The 21,272-nt window shown below is 42.4% G+C and overlaps 1 protein-coding gene across 1 annotated transcript; it reads left to right on the forward strand.

Annotated features, from left to right (window-relative positions):
- Nucleotides 1-11,742: 11,742 nt before the first annotated feature.
- Nucleotides 11,743-21,006, forward strand: LOC142768838 (sterile alpha motif domain-containing protein 3-like). The gene is made up of 9 exons (XM_075871207.1): nt 11,743-14,196; nt 17,016-17,125; nt 17,203-17,433; nt 17,501-17,585; nt 18,303-18,449; nt 19,863-20,087; nt 20,219-20,393; nt 20,528-20,601; nt 20,688-21,006. The coding sequence occupies exons 1-9, from the start codon at nt 14,053-14,055 to the stop codon at nt 20,955-20,957; spliced, it is 1,461 nt and encodes a 486-aa protein (XP_075727322.1). The 5' UTR covers nt 11,743-14,052; the 3' UTR covers nt 20,958-21,006.
- The last annotated feature ends 266 nt before the right edge of the window (nt 21,007-21,272 follow it).

A 21,272-nucleotide genomic window follows, 5' to 3' on the forward strand; every position in this document is an offset into this window, starting at 1 on the left:
AAGTTATTCAGTTATGTATAGTTGACGTGAAACTACATAAGATTTTGAACGTTCGGGACCCCATTGTCAAGTGCAACTTTTCCTCGCATTGAATTGTTTGGTGTCAGAATTAAACTACGTGGCGCTTAGAGTAACCCTTTCGGCCTTGAGTTTTTTAACCGGCAAAAATCTTGGTTTCGTGTTAATTTAGAGTTGCTAAACCCACGAGAACACTGAAATATTTTTTTATGCATCCCATCAGTATACAAGAAAAACGGCTCTATGTCTTTTATATGGAACACCAGGACTTTGTGGCTATAATGTAAAATATGGTGAATTTAAATACATCCCCCTATTTTTCATCCCGTCAGAGCAACTTATCAATGCGAAGATTGCATACAGCAACCACGTATTAGTTACAGCGCCTAAACTGTCCAATAGCAAGTATTCGCGCGCGTGACACACAAATGACCAACGTCCAACTATTGAACATTTTAGAAGATCCAACATAATAAAAGATTGCCAAATACTGCTTTGCAGCGCCAGAAATAAATTCCATGGGCAAGCTGATTGAACTGCGCTTTATTGTGGTCATTTTCAAGATCTATCGCGCGATATTATTATAATTCTTAATACAAATTAGGATTAATTAGAAACTATCACACTAGACACCCCGTCCATTCTAGATAAATGATTTCGGCAGGTTTCTAGACTATAGAATAACAATAAATGGGAAGCTTTTACGAGACATACACACAAGAATTAGCCTCAATACCTTCAGAGGTCAGACAACCACTGCATAGAGTTTCCTAATATACCTCAGAGGGAACCCTGGCGCTAGTGTCTATGAGAGCTGCAACGCACGGCGCTTCAGCGAGCATGAGAATGATGGGTAGTACACACATTTGTCGAATATTCGTACTTCTGGCATGCTTTTGGCTCCGTGTGTGTTCGTGTGGTTTGGAGCCGTTTTCTTACGAAACAAATATTAGCACATGTTCAGCGGTTGCACTGCACCATTTTATTCTTTTAGACTTACCTTTCCAAATCGGGTTACGAAGTTCAAAGTTGTTAAATCTTTCTTTCAAAACAAAACCGAAACACGGCAATAAACGAAGCCGCAAGTATGATTCTCCGCCCGCAAGTACGAAGGCTAGGCAAATATGTGTACTACCCATCATTCCCATGATGGCTGAACGATGGCAGCGCCAGAGTCTCCTCTAGTTAGTTTAGGAGACTATGAACCACTTAGGCCTGATTGGTGCGTTATATTTAAGGCATGAAGAATGTCCACTACTGCGGGCAATGTGTTAGCGTCAGGGAAGAGCCATTTTATAAATAGCAAGTTACACATCTTAGAAACACGAGAAAATACGATAGCTACTCGTATAATGCTTAACCAGTAAGTTGTCATTTATTATTTGGATGCGGCGAATGTCGTCGTTATCGCATTCCTCCATTTCGTTTTCCACTTTGCAGCTTCAAAGAAGACGAAAACATAAAACCCCCATGATTGTACAGTTGTGTTGAGGATAGCTCATACCCATTTTTAAATTTCTGACTTAATTCTGCCGCATTTAGCAGCAAAACTTTTTCCTGTCGTTCTTATAGGACGCCAGGGACGAAAGGGTTAGTTTCATTGACGCTTGGAAAAAATAGTCTTGCAGCTGGATTAATTTCTCTGGTACTGGGATTAAAATACCTGGTGCTGGGATTAATTTGAGCGGCAAAATCTGTAAAACTTTTCTGCGCATTTTTCTTCGCCTATGGTGGCCTTGGGAACGCCTCCTCTCGGGTGAATCGCGTGGGCCGAGAAATGCGTCTGATAACGAGGACGCTTCTGAATTTATTAGCAAATACCTTTGTCTGCACCACAAATACTGGTTCTTCTTAATTAGTCCTCTTTATTAATTCGCATTACGGCTAAACTCTTGTAATTGGATTGGTAGCGTGGCTTCCGTAAGCGCTGAACCGATAGCGAAACCCCCGCTTCGAAACTGGCAAAGGTCACACCCCGGGTGCGGAACGAACGACTGAGTCCGCTTCAGCAGCCGCCGAACGCTTCCACGCGCTTAGTTGAGGCTCATATTTGCGGATGTGGTTGCATATTTTATTTGAGACCTAGCTTTCGTCGTGGTCACTAACGAACTACGCGAGTGATGGCCGGAAGAAGAGCCCCTCAATCGGACGGTTTGTTGCTTCGTTTACTTTGGTGTAGCTGAAAGCCTTCCCATCCCCGATGAAAGCGCTGAAGGGATAATGCTGGTTAATCAGTAATGCTTACATAGCACGGCCTTACTCTGACGCGCTTTTTGAGTTCGCCACCACGCTGAGCACGAGGATTACGTGCGCGTAAATTAATTCTCGCTGCGGGAGTACGGGCGCAGAGAAGCGTTGAGTCCAGGAGCGTTGGTGAATACGCGTGGGTCGGGTCTCCATATTTTTCTAGAGGATGTTGACCTTGCTCGCTATCGCCGTGTTGGTTCTTGTTCGCTGGAATCGCCGTGATAGAGAAGGTCTGCATTCCCGAATAACATCGAACTCGCACATATTTTGCGAGGTTCCAGGAAACAGGCACGAAGCTCGAAGAGCCGTTAACGCCGTGGAAGAAATCCCCGTCATTGCACTTCGCGATCTTGCGAGCTTAGAGAGATGGGTGCCATTACTTCCCTTTTTCTTTTCTCGCATGGAACATAGATTGTCTGAGTAAATGGACTGTCACTTCAATGTCGGATCAAAGGAAAACACCCATTGTTTAAAGAGATCAAGCTCTTCAGAAAAGAAAAAGAAATTGAAAGGACGTCGTTGAAGGTGATATGCGTAGTTCAGGCTGCGCGTGTGCAGATTCCGAGAATCTAAAGCTAGCCAACATATAAAAAGAACCGAAGACGCTCTTTTCAGCGTTTGAACCATTACTGGAGTCTCTGTAATTTTTCCCTTTATGTGTCATGCCTTAGTATATGCCATTCACACGTGCGCGGTATACCTATGTGTGCCTGTTAAGGCCACCATCGGAATACGTTATAAAGTGCTGCAAGTATTTACATAAACGTGATATTTTATAAAATGCTGCAAGTATTTACATAAAATTTCCTGGGCTCACAAAAATTACCACTGTTTATTACGCGACACCAAATTTTATGACTAAGTTGCTTATCCTTCCTATGGCCCATCCCCAAATTTCAAAGCGGGGTCACTTAGACTTCTAGTTTGTGTCTGAACTAAAAGAAGGACATCCTTTAAGAAGTTTTGTCGAAAAATGAAATAACTACACACACAATGCCACAAAGTATGTGTGCATTGCTGTGTAATTTTTTTACGGATCTCTTTTTTTCAAAAACTCAGCCGTCCATTAGTTCATATTCTTCCCAGCTTGTTATAGCTCACGCATACGAAGTTTCATCGAGATCGATTCAATTCTCTGTCAGGAAAGGTTCATTAAAGTTGAGAAACTTATAAAAAAACGCAATCGGGGAAATAAGTGTCTCGTGTGCATAATGCTGGCGCCAGAGGGCGCAGGTCGCCCTTTGAAGCGGCACATAAACCACTCGGAGCGGCCATCCGACGTCGGGCTTCGGCAGGTTTGTTCCTCAGAATTAATGCAGCAGATTTTCCGCTGTCAAAATTGTAAACTTCATTTTCTTTTCGAGTTAATCCTGCCAAAGAAAAATATCTCCAGGGTTCATTTAAGAATATCTGCTCAAAAGATTCTTCTTTCTTGTGCCTGCAGCCCACTTACTTATGCATAAAATATGAACTCCTCCAGTATTAAAATTTATAGCACGTTTTTGTTTTCTTTTCTGTTGCTGTTCTTTCGAGTCTGTGTGATTTTTTTTCGTAATACACTTTCTTACGTGATAGTCTCTCTATATTAGCTTTATCGCGATATTTCACTTATTAGATTGAAGTCTTGAAGCTGATTCTATCTTTATAGATTTCAGGACAGATATTGTTGTCTGTCACAGAGTACGCTATCGCCTACTTTAATCTATTAATCCCCTGGCTGATATGATTATTGTTAAAGTTTAATGTAAGCTGTTTACGTAAAAGTCGCGCAGTGAAGATGCTGTGGAAAGTTTAAAAATCGGCAGGTCCCACGTACAGTGGGAATCGATGATATGCGAAACACGAATGAGGAAGGTCGATATGACACAATAAAATCAGTACAACGTTACGAGGCAGACGTAAATTATGCGATACATGGCTTCCGTTCCATGATTGTCATGTTTGCGCCTGGCATTTGTGTTCGTCGACCATTCACATCGCGTAATACAAGATTTAGTTCATGTGAATCTAGCGAAAGGCAGCGAGTGCGCTATGAGCGTAGCATTCAGTCTCGTTTTACATGGCACACATGTCAAGATTATTATGCTTGGACGTGTTATTTACTTTCGTCGTCTGTTTACATCATGTAATACCGAATTCGGTGTATGTGAAGCTATCAAAACGGCCGCTAGCACGCTATCAGCGTAGCATGTCATGTTTTACATGACACGCATATCATGATGATCATGTTTGGACGTGTCATTTACCATCTTCCTCCATTCACGCCACGTAATACCAAATTTGGTGTATTTAAAGCTAGCAAAACGGCGGCGAGCGCATCATGAGTGTCACATGATGTCATGTTCTTACATGACACCATTTCATGAATGATGATCATCATGTTTGGACCATTCATATACCTCAGACATCGATTCACGTCACGTAAATACCAAATTTGGTATACGTGAAGCTAACAAAATGAACGCGAGCACACGATGAGCTAGTCGTTTAGTCATGACTTGCATGCACTACAAGTCATGATTTCCACTTTAGCGTTTGTTACTTGTGTTTGCCATGCAGTAATGCCATACCGTACCAGTTGTTTATTAGGTCATGGGAAAGAAACCACCAGAAGAGCAGAAAGTCCATGACATGTAAATCATTACATTTATGACATGTATGTCAATGTTTTAATACTACACTCTTAAAAAAAAGTTAGTAAAAAGGTAGTAACTGCAAGCGAACAGGTAGTAACGACAACGGTTACTACCTTTCCTGAACCGTTCCTAGCTTCTTCCTACCTATTTACTACTTACATTAGTAAACAGTTGCAACCTAACTGCAATAGGGTAGCAACTGCAGCTGTTACTACCTCTCTTGAATTTTTACTACCTCTTTGCTACCTATTTACTACATACATTAGTAAGCAGTTACTAGCTGCATGCAAAGAAGTATAGTAGCTGCAACGTTTACTACCTCACTTGAGGTATTACTAACTTTTTCGTATTCTTGTTAGTAAAGAGTTGAAATGTTGAGTAGTTGAAGGTATTGAAATACAAATTCTATACTTGATCACGGTCTCTCTCTTCACCAAGCCCAGGGGTGGTTCATGACCCTTATATATATATATATATATATATATATATATATATATATATATATATATATATATATATATATATATATATATATATATATATATATATATATATATATATATATATATATATATATATATATATATATTATTCGAAGGTCGTTATTCGAAGGTCGCAGGTTCGGTCCCTGCCCACGGCAAAGTTATTTTTTCACCCACTTTTCTTTCTTCACGTTTACATTACAATTTGGTCTAATACCTTTCCCTATACTTTCCTCTTGGCATTATTGTCTGTTAGATCTCATTATTATTGTGTCAAAACACGCAAACACGAGCCCTTAATTATACACTTCTTTCCCTTATATATATATATATATATATATATATATATATATATATATATATATATATATATATATATATATATATATATATATAGGCACCATGTGTAAAAAACAGAAAATATTCTATAGGTGTAAATTTTCACAGCTGTACATTTGCATAACTCTAAGCTAACAGGCCCTAAGCCGTAACTTTGTGGCTGCCCATTGTGTTTCATGTTGATTAACCGAAATTGTTCGCTGAATGATAATATTTCGGTTGCAGTTGAAGGTAGCAATTTCACATTAACAGCAGATGTGCGCATCAGATAGTCCAAAGTAACAATCATATCAATTATCCGCTCCGGATACTACTAAATAAACAGAGCAATATGTAACAAAGTAACCATGCACAATGCGTTTCACTATAAATGTGGTGGATATCATTTAATTTGTTATCACACAAAGTGCCATGCGCTCTGCAGCAATACAGTGGGAAGAGACCAATAACACTGATAAAAGAAAAAGAATGTAACAAGCTTTGGTTAGAAAACAGTAGATGAAAGGGTGCATCAGGTACAGTAAAAGATAAATACAGTAAAGACAGCACACTAGAAACCATACACTAAAAGAGAGATGTAACATAAAATCATACGTCATCTTCAGTTGCGTAGCCAGGGAGGACATTTCCAAATACACAAACTCCAGAGCAAAAATATATGAAGTATGACTGAAACCCCTCTCCTAAAAAAACATTGGCTACGCTACTAGTAGTTTAGATTCAGCCCGTGACAAAAAGCTGTCTAAGATGACAATTTGGACATCATTCAACAATCATAATTTCAGGCCGTAGCATCAGCTCAGCACCAAAATATAGGTCAAGAACTTGAGGTGATGGAAGATTGAAGGGCTGTACAAGTTTTTGCTCGTCTGTATTGTCGACAACATACGACCAGCGGTGACGATCGAATCTGACTGTCATGAGCACATCTACAAGCAGGAAAAGGCTTCCGCAGTAAATATACAGCCTTCTTATTTGGCCAAAAAGTGGCAGCTGTTGCTTCTCTAGGATGACTACATCGAACTTTTTGAAAACCAAGTTTTCCACCTCGGCAGAACCAACTTCCCACACTGGAATGCCAGGAGAGACAACTTTGCGCATGTATGAGCACAAGTCTTCTAGCTTCAGCTGCCTGGATCTTTTAGTCTGTATGCCACGGTCCACTTCTAAGTTGGAAAATTCGAAACTCTGCAGCAACTGGTGTCTTTCTGCGATAGACTTGCATATATTTCGAAAGTTTTGGTTGCGCTGTGCAATAGTTTTCATGTACTGGTGTTTGGCTTCATATCGCATGCACCAGTATTGCTTTAGTGGACCAAGTTCACTGATGAGCCGAGGGTAATGAATCAAGAAATGCAGTTTGGGTATTATTGCACCAGGGTAGAGAGCAGCAAATGAAGATAAAAAAAATCGTATTTCATCTTGCAGATATGCCAAATGGTCGTGAGGAATCTTGTCGGCAAATGTTATATCTGCAATGCTTCTCAGAAGTAGGTACACTTCCCAGTGCTCATTTTGTTTAGGAACAATATCTGCAAACATAAGAGAAAAAAATCTGAATAGGCACCACTTTTGAGAAGCTGTTCCCTTGTATGCACTTTGCCCATTAAGAAAGGATTTCACGACTTCTTCCGGTTTGTTCTTTTTGTCGTGAGCACCAAAAACGAATGTGCGGATACGATCAAGGTCTGAGTGCCTAATTACTCCAGAACGAAGCAGGCCTTGCAAAATGTGCCTTAATACATGTGGAATGGCTCCCTCCAGCACATCGTGCATCAAGTCCGGAGGCAGTTGCACTGTCACATCAAAATAGGCAACATCTGTGAGTGGAGATTCATCTTTAACGCCGTACAGTGCTGTGCCTAGCTGCCTATTTATTTTAGCACTTGCAACGTGGTTTTGGTGCAAGGGCAGATTTCGAACCTGAACATCACTCTCGTGAAAGGCAGTGTTGAACGCCGAGTTTGGTGAAGTACAAAATCTGCATGGACGACCACGGCTGAAAGAACACGTGAATCCGCCAAGTCGATTCATTGAAAGGTTATCACCGGAAAAGGCAACAAGAATCGCTCTCACCTTTACCGCAACAGAGTTCTTCCACAGAGTGAAACCAGTCATCCATAAAGCTGATACGTCATCTACAACTGGCTTCAAAATAACATTGATTCCGTGCTTGATGACAAGTCTATATGGTGCAACTAAAACTACATGGATAGAGCTGAGCTGTGATCTGTATTTGGCATGGATGTTTACCACGCTGAAATACACGACAAGGATTTTGTGAACACCCCGCTTTGACCCCAGCGGATTCACTATCTCCACTTCGTCGCTGTACAACACAAAAAAAAGCGTATACTGCGCGCCATCCTCGAGTAGTGCATGCAACTTTTCTTTGTATATGCAGCCATCCCTAAAATTATGCAGCGTTGGTGAAGGCGCTCCTGTTGAGAAATCTAGCTCTATGTGGTCGCGGAAGTTCTCAGAGGACATAAGATTTCGCATGACACCACTTATAGGAACAAACTGAAAAGTCTCACCAGCACCAAGATCACGCACTTCAGGCTTTACGTATGGCAGGTGACGCTTGGCGAATTGCTCTCGCTTATATTTACTACTTGCTGCTTGAAAAATATCCTCTAAGAATTCACCAGCGAGTAACTTGCGCAGTTCGATTCCTGCCGACTCCATCGCGATGTTATTTTCAATGACAGAAGCGAATGTCCGAATTATGTCGAGAAAGGTAATCTTGAAGTCATTGAAAACACTTTCTGCCGTAGAGTGCGGTAGCTTGTGCACTTCTGCAACACGAAAAAAAAGTAAGCACAGCTGTTTTTTTATTTTCAGCACGAAGTCGTTGATTGTGGTCACTCGAGCAGTGGGAACAGAGACCGCATCGCATTCCGTGTTGATCATGTTCGACGAGCAACCAGATGAAAACATTTCACTGTGATCACCCACTGTGTCGTGCGCAGCGCAGCTTGTTGTGGCACGCACCGGTGGTTCTTCGAGGACTGTTGGTTCAACACCGGCTTCCTCTGCGTCATCCATGTCCATATATCGTCTGTGCACACGGTAAATGTGCCTTCGATAAGATTCGAACTCACTGTAGGTTTTCGCACACCCATCCACACCGCACATGATAGAAAATCTATTGTCGTGGCGATGGTCTCTTATGTGCCAGACGACTTTGCAGAGCTTCGTGGACGAGAACGCACATCTTGGGCATGAGTGTAACATGTTCACTCGCGGCAGTATTTGCGTACAGCCGCTGGGCGGTATTCTGGACTAAGTACGCCGACGGCTCACCATGATTACAGGTAGCTACATGGCAGACGTAACTGCAGTTCTATCCGTAGTTTTCACCAGCCGAACTGGGCCAGCATGGCTTACCATTTAGGACCAAAAAGTTGACAAGACGGCGGAGGGCGAAAAACATGAACCGGCAACACGTGGAAGCTCCGCATTCTTTGAGGGTTTTTGCACGGCCGGGCTAGACTGCACCTGGAAGGCGGGCGTCGTGGAGGAAGGGGGGGGGGGGGTGGGTGGCAAGGGTGAGATATTTTCACTGACAATAAGGATAAGGAGTAGTTGCCTTTACACGGGAATTCATGTGCCGTCTTAGCTGCGGGTAGCGAGAGGGTACACATTCCTACACGTGTCTAGCAGCGCCGTGAATATTGGTCGATGCAGAAACGGTTTCTTTCAAAATCAAGTTCAAGATCTAGTGAAGGATTCGACGAAACACCGTCTGGCGAGGGGCATACGTGTCTTGCAAATAAACAAACACTCGCCAAATTTGCAACGATATACGTTGCAATTAGCGAGCGTTTGTTTATTTGCAAAACAAGTTCAAGATTTGAAAAAGCCACGCTAAACTGGACGGACATGCTTTTCGTGGAAGTACACTGTGCAGGTGGATTTCTTGGACCTGCCCTTCATCGTGCCCGAAATACAGGCTGCCCGTAGGGAAAGCGCATGGGTTGGTTTACTTCATGCCACGCACGTGCTTATTGTGACATTTCATTCGTAGGGCAAGTATTGAACTTCCTGAGAAGCTACGGCAACATAAGAGCGATGTCCCCAAGTTCCAGTGACAAAGAGTACGTTCGCGGACCACGGCATCTATTTTCACAATGCCGGCGTCGTCGAACAAGATGCAGCTTATTTAAACAGGTTTTCGCGAAATCCTGGCCTATCCAAGACAGTCAGTCAGTCAACAAACTTTTTACACATTCCCCTGAGGAGCTGACGTCTTTCAAGACGGCTGGTCGGCTGCGGGCGGCACCCACGTCGGTACAGGAAGGGCATGCCCCTTTCGCAAGGAGACAGCCAGTAACTTCAACCGGCTTAAGGTGCGCTGCTAATCGAGTGCGCTCAATATAATTTCGCTCATCATGAAGAATAGGCACGACCCCACGGCAGGAAGAAAAAGTACGCGAATCGTGGAATTTTTTCTTGCAGCTAAAAAAAAAGAAGAAAAGAAGTGGATATTTCAAGGGCTAGTTTTTCTTTGTTAGTCTTGATATTGCACCTAAGAACAACAAAACAAAACATTTGTTTACTCCTTACTTTGATTGGCGTCCCTCTGTTTCAAGTAAAGTCCATTAATTAAAGGACTGCACAGCAAGCATAACCGCAATTAGTCTCCTAACCATGGTTATAGAAATTAAACGGGTGATTCCACGGGAGATAAGGTAATAAACCGAACTGAAGTGAGATCGACAGGAATCTGAAAAGGATGTATCACATTTGATTGAGTATTTCATATTTTATGTATATAGCACCAAGCAGCCCGAAAAGGAACCCAGTTTTCTTTTAAACTGCATAATTTATGGGATCAAAAATATGGAACATATTCAATGCGGGGGACCAATTTCATCACCCGTCGTTCTCGACAGGTGATGAGGGTGTTATAAGCAAACATTACCGTTGAATTTTTTGTGTGAAATGTATGCGACAGAAACAGTAAAGTAACATTTATGAAACGTACTTGTAAAGCGAAGGAAACTATTTTTGAAAAATTTCTGAATATGCAACACTAAGTATAAATTGTTGTTGGGCGATTTGATTTAACGTCAGTAGGGTACATAATACCGCAAACTTGGAAAAAACACAGATTCTAGTAAATAAGTAGGAGGGAGCAGAAAGGTCGTGCGATAAACTTCTTTGTTTATTTGAAAGAACAGGCCACCAGATTACAAATCTCTGCGAATGCGTGCGTCAAAATCGGTAAACACTGGTCACATTCGCGTGTCAGAAAGCTGCAGCTCGTTTTGGTAAAGTAAAATAGTCGTATCAATAATGTAAGCTGTGCCTCTTTTCTTAATGTCAAACGCCCCCAATAGCTCGCACTAATGTTTCGTTGCTTCTGCCTATTATCTTGACCTCGCGAAGCCGAGGATCACATCTGCAGGCTATACCATGCGCAGGTAAATACGCATTTCTTTTATTCTTTAGAGATAAAGGATGCTCCCGAGTCGGTCGTTGAGACAGCGTCCTGTTTGGCCTACGTACGTATTCCCACACGACAGCGGTATTTATGCAACCGTCACGCATTTCACATAAGGTATGGTGTGCTTCTTCAGGCATCCAGGCATTTCTGTCAACGTGGCTGACCCACGGACACCGTCCAGCCAACTTGTGTGGTGCCGAGATTACGCCCACGTACCATGCTTATTCCAGCTCACAATCATCAAAAGGTAGCAAAGGTTTGCTTTTGCGTCCACGTCTGGTGATGATGTAAAAATTTGAACGACTCTCGAGTGCAACGATCCCGGCGGCGATACCAAATGTTTGTTTTGTCGAGAAGTGGGTGACACGTGTTATTGGTACCTACTTTACACAGTGTTTAGACTTGAGTGAATAGCCGTTTGTAGAAGAATTATTAAGATGCTCGCTTAGCCGAATGTTTACACACCGACACCAACTCGAACAATCAGCCATTTTTACACACCAACCCGGTTGCCCCACGTACACCCACCTCAGTTGTCTATTGGCACAATGGTCACAGTATAACTTAGAGTGGTCTAGAGTGGCTATAGACCACTCTGGGCTCCGTGTTTCGGAGCACAAACCGAGATCTCAACCAAAAAGTGTCACTTTTTTTGGTCTAGTGAAATATGCCGATGGAATATGCATGCCGATTCGACGCTGCAGTGTACTGGTTTAATATGGCAGACAGTGTGCCATCTTAAGAAGCGGAGGTTGGGAATACTTTCTAAGAAGAATAATAAAACATTAATTGGACAACTGCAGATCGAGAAGACATACGCGCCCGATATGTTTGAACTCTTTAGTGTGATTCAGCGGTCCTCTGGATACCATTCAATTGTACGATATGCCGGGGCCATCCTGATTAAATGCGTCGCAGTGGTCTAGCTAAACTATATATGGTCATATCTCCGACGAGCTTTGTAAAGGCAGCCACCCGCCCCATTATTCTGTCAACTAACATGATTTTAATTAGAACTAACAGACAATGACTCCAAGAAATATATAGAGGGTGTTATTAGAAGTAATTGCAATGTACATGTAAAGAAAGAAAATGGCATGGAAAGATAGCAGTCCGCTGGTAGGGACCAAACCTGTGACCTTCGAATAACGCATGCGATGCTCCAGAGCAGGGGTTCGCAACCTGCGGCCCGCGAGGCACTACTATATATGTGGCCCCGGCAGGACGTCCACCCCCCCCTCTCCTTCTAACCTTATTTCTTCGTATACTTAAAGGACCAGGCAGTTTTGGCCTAAAATGCAATTTTTTTAGTAACCAATGTTTAATTGGAACCTCATGACGCGTGCTTAAAATAAACATGATTTTACAGTTTTTTTACATTATCCCTTTGCTCGCAAAGCCCCCCCCCCCCCTTCCATTTGGCCCGTCGCTGTGCCAACTTCTGCTCTAGAGCATCGCACGTGTCGAAGGTTCGGTCCCTGACTGCGGTAAGTTACCTTTTCGTCCACTTTTATTTCGTCAAACTTACATTGCAATAACTACGAATAACATTCCCTATACTATCTCTGGCATCATTGTCTGTTAGTCCTCATTAATATTCTGTCGAACAAAGAAAAACGAGCCGTTCAGTTTTCACTTCTTTCCTTCAGCCAATGTATGTATATCTTTCCTAACAGAACAACAAGACCTTGAAGCAACAAAAAAAATTTCTCACACAGGTTTTGATAGTGAATATTACCTACATGCAACACAATCACTCCATTAGAGTCTCTCTCGGAGTGAGACCGTGCGGAAGTGACATAATATCGCTTGTAGAATAAATGATGTTGACACCGGTGATTGTTTTGTCACGAACTCAATGGCCACGATAAATGAAATCTTAGCACTTCATTCACGTGCTCGGAGAACATATTCAAGTTCTCATCGAATGGCCGAGAGATAACAGAATTCTTTGCCTACATTATGCTTGAAGCAGTTTGTTTTTACGAGTGGCCTTGAAAACTGTGTCTCACACCTTTCAAAACAACACGTGGGGAGCTGCATCACACTATCTGAAATAACACAACCGCTGCTTAATTAGTATTGAGCGAAGTGGTAGCTGCACATGACTTCTGTCGTCGTAAATTCACGTTAAAACGGACGTGGCATCTGCCTACACGAGCGAGTCATGCAGCAGAGAATTAATATAAATTAATTAATTTGTGCGCTCGATGCACACAAATTGAATTGAGTTAGCTTCTTTGTGGTGGTCTTACTTATTTGTACCAATGTCCATCTGGTTAAGCGCATAATTGTAAGCTATATAAACATGGAAGGTGGTGGCGCGTTACAGTGTCGAACGTTAGGGGGGGGGGGGGGGGGCAGTGGTTTTCAGAATCGGAAAAGAAAGGAAAAGTGAACCCCGCAAATATTTGCCGCCAACTGCGACACCTGAGCAGTGGTTCACTGGGGAAGGGGGATAATAGACTAGAGTGGAGAGATGAAATGGGAATAAGAAAGCGAGAGAAGAGACCAGGAAAAAAAAAGGGGGGGGAGAACTTGTTCTCTTTTCATGCCCTTCTACTCACTCGCTGTCCCCAACTGGACCGGCATAATGAATAAAATGTTCTTTATTACCTTCGCATGCCAGCTACAGGTTTCAGACAGGACAAATTTCCGCTGCACAGAGCCAAATGGTCTTCAAGATTCAAAATTTTAACAACAGACAGCGTCGTTGTGATAGTTACCTTCAGGAGGCGCTGATTACTGAAACGCGGCAGGGGGCGCACACATCGACGGAAGCTGAGCCAGGCTAGGGTGGCTAGCCAGGCAAAGAGCAGGTTGTCGCAGTGTGAACGTGTCAGCAGCTTTCCTCCCGCGCCCACGTGCTTGTGTATTCATGGAGCCGCCGGAATTCCAATATTTGGTGTCATTTCAAGGCCGCAAGAAGATTATTTCTGCTCGTGGACCGACGGAGGCGGACATTTTGGAAGCCTTGAAGACGACAGACTTTGGCCATTCTTTGCAAGCATGCCGGATTGAGGTATGTTGTCTCTATCCTGAAGTGCATCGAATTGCATTGTGACAGTGGCCCAAACAGTACTGATTATATTCCGTTGTTAGCACGTGCTTCAACAGTTTTACCAAGCATGCGCTCGCGCTTTTCGAAGCGTGGGGCTTTTCTTGCCCTGCTCTCTCACTGGAGCTGTCGGCCCGCGAAGCGTGCACGTGGTCTCGGAGTTGCTGATGGGAGATGTAAACCAGGTTTAATCTCCGCTTCGGCGGCGCGCAACCACCCTTTGCTGGCATTCGCAGTGGTTGTGTTGCGATAATGTAATGGTGCGAATCGGCTATCGGGGTGGTTTTAAAAAAAAAGTGAAGAAATAAGTGTGGCCTCGTAACTGTGGCTCACTTCGGAGGTCAACTCAACAACACTGCACCGAGGATGGGGAAGTGGGAATGACAGATGTAGAGGATGAGAGGTGAAAATGGTAAAAAAAAATGCGCACTCGATCTGTCTCTCGGAGGCACGCACGAACTTTCATTAGCGGAAAGTGGGGCAGCGCGCTTGGTCATCCAGTTATCGAGCAGGCAATGCACCAAGACACGGCGTTGGTAAGATGAGTGGCCGTCGCTGAGTTCGTTTCCTGGTGTTCAAATTGAGCGAGATTGTTCACGAATAAAGGCATAGCTAGGATGTTAAGAGGTTAGGTATGTAAGGAGATCAGCAAAAAAAAGTAAGACTTTTGTACCGCACGTAAAACATGAAATCAATAAAATTGGACTACAAGAAAGACTTATTATCAATTTCGAAGGACATGGAATAGGCTAATTTCTGTGGTTACTGCATGTATCTTCCATAGTGAAAATAGCGTGGGTGCAGAAGCTGCTTGTTAGCATCGGCATGCGCAGGGTTCCCCTCTGAAGAGGGGGGCTGGGTGAAGGTTGCACGCCGGGCACGTTCTCTCCCCCCACCCCGAAATTTTTTTTCGCTCTGCCTACACAGAACAAAATGAACGTTTACCTGCCCGGTACCCACTATAGATCAGAAACGTGCCCTCCCCTCTGAAAAAGATATCTGCATACTACCCTGGCTGACTTTGCGCTGCCTTCTGAAACTCAGCACCCCTCTCCCTATTGTGTCAATGAGTGGGGCAAACATGGCGACCCCCTTCTACGTCTTAATTGACAATAGGGTGAGGGGCGGGGGGACCGCCAGCTGTGCTCCCAGGTATGCTCGTCAGAAACTGAAAATTCTCAAAGCTAGCGTAAAGTGTTGTGTGTGTGTGTGTGTGTGTGTGTGTGTGTGTGTGTGTGTGTGTGTGTGTGTGTGTGTGCGTGTGTGTGTGTGTGTGTGCGTGCGTGTGTGTGCGTGCGTGTGTGTGTGTGTGTGTGTGTGCGTGTGTGTATGTGTGCGTGCGTGCGTGCGTGCGTGCGTGCGTGTGTGTGCGCGTGCGTGCGTGTGCGTGTGTGTATGTGTGCGTGCGTGCGTGCGTGCGTGCGTGCGCGCGCAGTCTTGTGTTCTGGATGCTTGTTCACCAATGCTGTACGTTTGCCCCACGGTCGGCATTTCTGTCTCGCAGGTGTCGTTAGGTGTGTTTAATGCTTTGTATTCTTTGATATATTGTGTTGCTTTGTGTAGTGAAATCATCAATAATTATTAGGTGTGTGAGTATTCAAATTACCAATGGAATAGCGACGGATCCTTTATCTCTATTTAGCTATTTCATTGCCGAAATGTGTGCACTCGAAACATTAATGGGCTATCAACACTGTATTTATTAGCGCATGATTTCGCTTCTGCAAAAAACTATGGTGTTGCCAAGCGGTGGTGTTGGATGTTGAAACACAGTTTGAATTTTAGCCATTTTTGTAAAGGTGATAGCTGCCAGGTAAAGCCAGCTACATAGGTCAGAGAAAGTGTTTCCCAGAAACAGTCTGGAAGATAGAAGTGCAGCATAGCGTTCTTGCAGAGTAATATGAGAAGCACGATCATAAGATCGACTTCGACATCGCTTCTGTTCTTGAAACAGAAAGGAATCTATGAAGGAGGCTCTTGTTCAAATGCTGTTACATTCAGAACACACCTGTAAACATGAACCGGTCGTTAGGAACAATTCCCTCTGTATACGTTCACAGCCTCCGATACGCGAGAGAAAGAGAAAGCAGGGGCCATTGTCAAACAAGACGGGGAGATGCTTCCATGACCAATATAGTCATCTCCTTAGGAAAATACCGAATTGGTTCCGAAACGTCGAGATCTCTACGAACTTGGCTAGAGCCATTTCTAATTTCTAAATTGTGATACACTGTAGAAGAAAAGTTTGACGACAGAGATAACAACAGAGCTAAAAAATTTGCTTCAGCTTAGCGCACGCAAGAAATGCAGCCTAATAATTCCTTCAACGTGCGAAAATATAAGGCTCCATGGTCTATTGAATGAAGACTTGTGCCATTAGCGTATACAGTATTTTATAGATAGCAGATACTGTGAGTGTGGTTTTTCGTTGTAGCACAGTGATTATCTTCTGCTAGTACAGCAATCATTAAATGCTTTTGTTTATTTCTAATTGATGTTATGAAACAGTGAAATTTCACAAGTTTAATTGTCACTATTTCACAAATCTGAACTTACTGATACCGAATGTCCAGACGAGTAATTTACAATGCTCTTTACAATACATACATTAAGGGTTTCTCGACAATACACACGGCATCATGATAATAATAAAAAAAAACAGGACAAGTAAAGTGATTCTAGGGTGCTATTGAATATAACATTGGTAGTCTGCTTACTTCAGGTTCTGTGCCTATTGAGGTAACTTTATGGGAATTTGAACATCACATCTGAATCTCTTTCAGGTATACAACGTCCGACATGATGAATTTGTGGACCCACCAGCTGGCCATGTCTTCTCTGAGAAAGATAAAATCAGGCTTGTGTGCAGTGAAAACTTCTTAATGAGCTGCAGGTCAGTACCTAAATTTCAGGTGCCAAGTTTAATATTGCTTTTGGAAAACTGCATCACTTACTAGCCTCTGTTTTCAGCACAACTGACAAAGTGACAGCAGTGCATGAAGGTAGCCTGCCCAAGACCCTTGAAAGTAATGAGCAGTCACCTAGTCAGCAGCTTGCCTGCTGTGAAAATGATTATAGGCTACCACCTGTGCCCTTAGATATTAAGGATGCGATTGAAAGGACACAACCAGGAAAAGTGTCCAGTCACACTAAATCCCGCATTGTAGGGTGGATTGCAAATCATCTCATGACTATAACAGTGTAAGTATAGGCATGTATTTGCATGTGTTTAATTCAGTACAGGTTTTAAAGTTGCTCTTTTTTACAGCTATCCAGGAAGCCTCTACGAAGCAGCTGCAAAATCTCTCGTGTTGGAATATCCAGTGCTAAGGGACACTATTGGCACAGGCTGGGTAAGCACTAAAGCAATGGCATTCCTATAACTTTATTGGGATGTCATACATGTTGGTGAGCTAGACTGCAGGTGCCCTTCAAGTTATTTTGTTCTTGGAGAGCATTCAAGAAGTTTCAACCCCATATTTATTACATTTGAATAATTGCCATGCATGTTCTTAGAGTCGTTTCATCGAACTCTGATAATGGCAGACATTAACTTGAGGGTTTGATAATAATCATCAACTAGGTGCCCATGGCCAATATATTCATATCATGCATTAATAAAGTTAAAAACTGGCCCTGGTTATAAGCTTTAACACCGGTTTAAGAGGATAAATACAGATGTAATGCATCGCTTCTGGGGATTGAATATTACCACTAATGGTATATGTAGTTTCTAATCACAGCTTGAATAGAGGCTCACACAAGCTCAGTTCTGCGACTGAAATGCCACGATCTTCGCCATGCCGCATGGCTCCAGCACATACATAAAATGCAGGAACCGGAGTTTGGAATGAGCAGATAAAGCTAAAATACAACAGATATGCTGATATTACTAGGAACAGCTAAATTTGCCAGGTATTGTCACCTGAATCTGCTTCTGCCCCATAGCAGGTTAAAAGCAGTGTATCAAGGTTCCCAAAGAATCATTTGCTTCAAAAGTGACCATGTTCAAAGAGGACAGTGTCCACTGTGCGGAAATTTGAAATAATAAAAAAAATTGTTGTTTCCAGGACTCATGGAAAGTCTCCTTGAAATACAAATTCGCATATATGAGGAAGTCTCTGTGCACAGTTCCAGCTGTTCAAGCAGCGAGAGCAGCTTACGGAAAACGCAAAGACTTAGAAGAAAGCACCAATACTAAGCGGCACTGCCATGTGGTAAGTGAAACGTCAAATGGACTGGTACATAGAACTCAACTATGAAGTCACTCTTATTTTATGTGTGAGCTACTGAAGTAAAACATTATTCATGTTTTTAACGATATAACCTCTTCATATCAACACATTAAGAAGCCAGGCAAGTTTTCAGGGCCATATTGACAGTTAAAGTATAGTAAATGCAAAATAAGACAAAATAAATTTGGTAAACAAAAAAATCATCTTATCTCCTATGGAGAACAAAACAACAACTTTCACAGTTTTCATGCAAGGCTCTATTATTTGAGTCAAGATGGTAACGCTCTATCAAACTTCTATGTGTCCCTGTATGTTTAAAACTCGGCGTTTCAGCAAGTGCCGCGGGCATGTTGCTCGATTCCTCATTCTTTTCTTCATTTTGTAGCTAGGTTCCCGACTTGGCTGATTCCATGCTCCTTGGTTAGCAAGTAGTAGATTTATTGCTCGGTATCAGCTTGTTATTGACATCATGCATCATTCCAGCTTTAAATATTGTGTTCTACATTTTGCACCATACTTATCACTGAAAGTGACTGACAATCCTTTGATTCAACTATTAAACTCGCATGAGTACTGAAATAAGTGGACAGGTGAAATCAAACTACTGCAGCTCAGTGAGCATGTGATGTGAAAGCTCCAACCAGCGATAATTAATGCCCTTTCAGTGGCCACCATAAACAATGCCCATATGCTATGCTTGGCTTCAATATCTGTCTGTCCTCTACATTAGAAAAGCTCCTTATTGCTCTTTATTTGTTGACTACACCATGTAACTATACATAAACCAATGTTTTTCCAGAAGCTTTTTAGAGGTGAACATTTTTTTTTGGGGGGGAGGCAAGATACATATTAGGTTCGAAATTTCAAGTTTTCAAACTTTCTTTTTATATGAAAGAACAAGCACTACTAACTAATATCTGGTCAAAGTTTTACATATATGACATACATATAAAGGCAACAACTCTTGTATTCTAACACCGACACCGCAGTTGGCAATATTTAAAATCAGTGTTACCTCTTCAGACTCCTTCTGATATAGGTAGGAGGCGTGGTTCACTGGTTTTACACACACATTTGCGATATGCTGGTTCACAAGGTGTAAATTTGGAAGTGGTGAAGTGCCGAGGTGGTCGACATTGGAGAGAATCATTGTGAGAACTTTGATATTAACATAATTTATGACACACTCGCAGAGCAAGATGGTATCAGTACACACTGCTTCAGTTCTCTTACGTAAGTCAACCCTGTAATTGAGTTCTCTACACATGTCCAGTTCAAAAAAATGCCAACATTCTTCAACTGAGCTAGCAAAAAGTTGAGTTTTCATGTCTGCCTATTTCATGTCATTTGTCGTGATCTTTCACTGTGCAGTACCATCTTTTTTTTGCTGATTAGATTGTAGATCTCTCCCAACATGTCGCTTCTCAGCATGATGAGGCTACAATTAATAGCCATATTGACTACATGGTGAAAGAAATCAAGCGGCCTATTCCTGACATGCAAAAACTCGGTGATTCTATGGAGCAGACAAGACCATCTAGACAGAAGTGGATGAAGGAAATGAGGCCATCAACAGCAGATGTGGTGCTGAAATACCCTGCTTTGGCAAAGGCTGAAATGGTGAGCAGAAACAGCTGTGGTTTTGATCCTGCTGCAGAAATGTATGTGAGAGAACTTAACAATGAGTTTTTTTATGTTATCGATAGTTGCAAATTTGTTGGTGATTCGGTACAATTTTTTTGTCGTTCTAGCTTCATGAGGAGTTCATTGCTCTCACTGGCGTTAACTTAGAAAAAAAGGTCCTGGAATTTATAAACCGGTATGGAGACCGGTGTTTTGAGCTTGCGAAGTGTCGTCGTTGCGCGAAGGAAGCTGTGAAAGCAATTGAAGAAGAAGTCGAGGCACTGGATGGTGACGAAAAGAAATGTACGTGTAGAAGCTTGCCAGCTTTTCCAGTTTTCCCAAATTTCCAAACTTTTATAAGTCATTTTCATAGGAGTATTACTGTCAATGCCCTTATATGTGAAAGTTTGATGTGCCTAAAAATATTTCGTCAACAGATCGCTTTGCCGTTGGCATTGTCGAGTTGCTGCCCATGCTCCTAAAGGAGCAGCCGCGATTTCTGCAGGGACCGGTGAGCTTATTTGCTTTACCTTTTTTTATATCAGCTAGTATACTTTTCATCAGTGATGCTGATTTTATGTATTACTCATTTTACAGGACACCTACCCTGCCCTTTCGCTGAAGGGCAAAAATGCCTCTGAAGCTACAAACATAGTTGCGAGCTTTGAAGGGCTTAGTGTAGAGGTGCTTGATGTAATTGCAGGTATGACGGCGCTTATGGAAATATACTGGATATTCGATGTCAAGTACAGTGGCGCCAACAAAAAAACATTCACTCTACTTGAACATTTCTGTGGCTTGCCGACAAGTGCAAAGCAGATGCCGCTAGTCATACGGCAAATATCATCGCTTGAAAAGGCAACTTAAGTTATGCCTACAGACGTGTGTTATCAATAAATGTTTTCATATAAAAATGCACTGTGTGGCATATTTCATTGCTCCCTGGCTTTTGGAACAATGCATTGTTTTGTTCCTGACAATGTCAGCCGCATAAACCTGTGGTTTTATACGGCCGTTGACACTCAGCAGTGAATTTGGAGGTGTGTTCGTAGTGTCTTTCATGATAATATATTTCGCAGTGTGGAACAGAACCAGGTGTTTTCCAAGAAAAAGTGCTAAATACCATGATGCAATACATTGGCAATTATTCTGATTTTATATGTATAGTGCATATCTATATTA

The sequence above is a fragment of the Rhipicephalus microplus genome, chromosome 8 (assembly GCF_043290135.1).
Source record: "Rhipicephalus microplus isolate Deutch F79 chromosome 8, USDA_Rmic, whole genome shotgun sequence".
Lineage (NCBI taxonomy): Eukaryota > Metazoa > Arthropoda > Arachnida > Ixodida > Ixodidae > Rhipicephalus > Rhipicephalus microplus.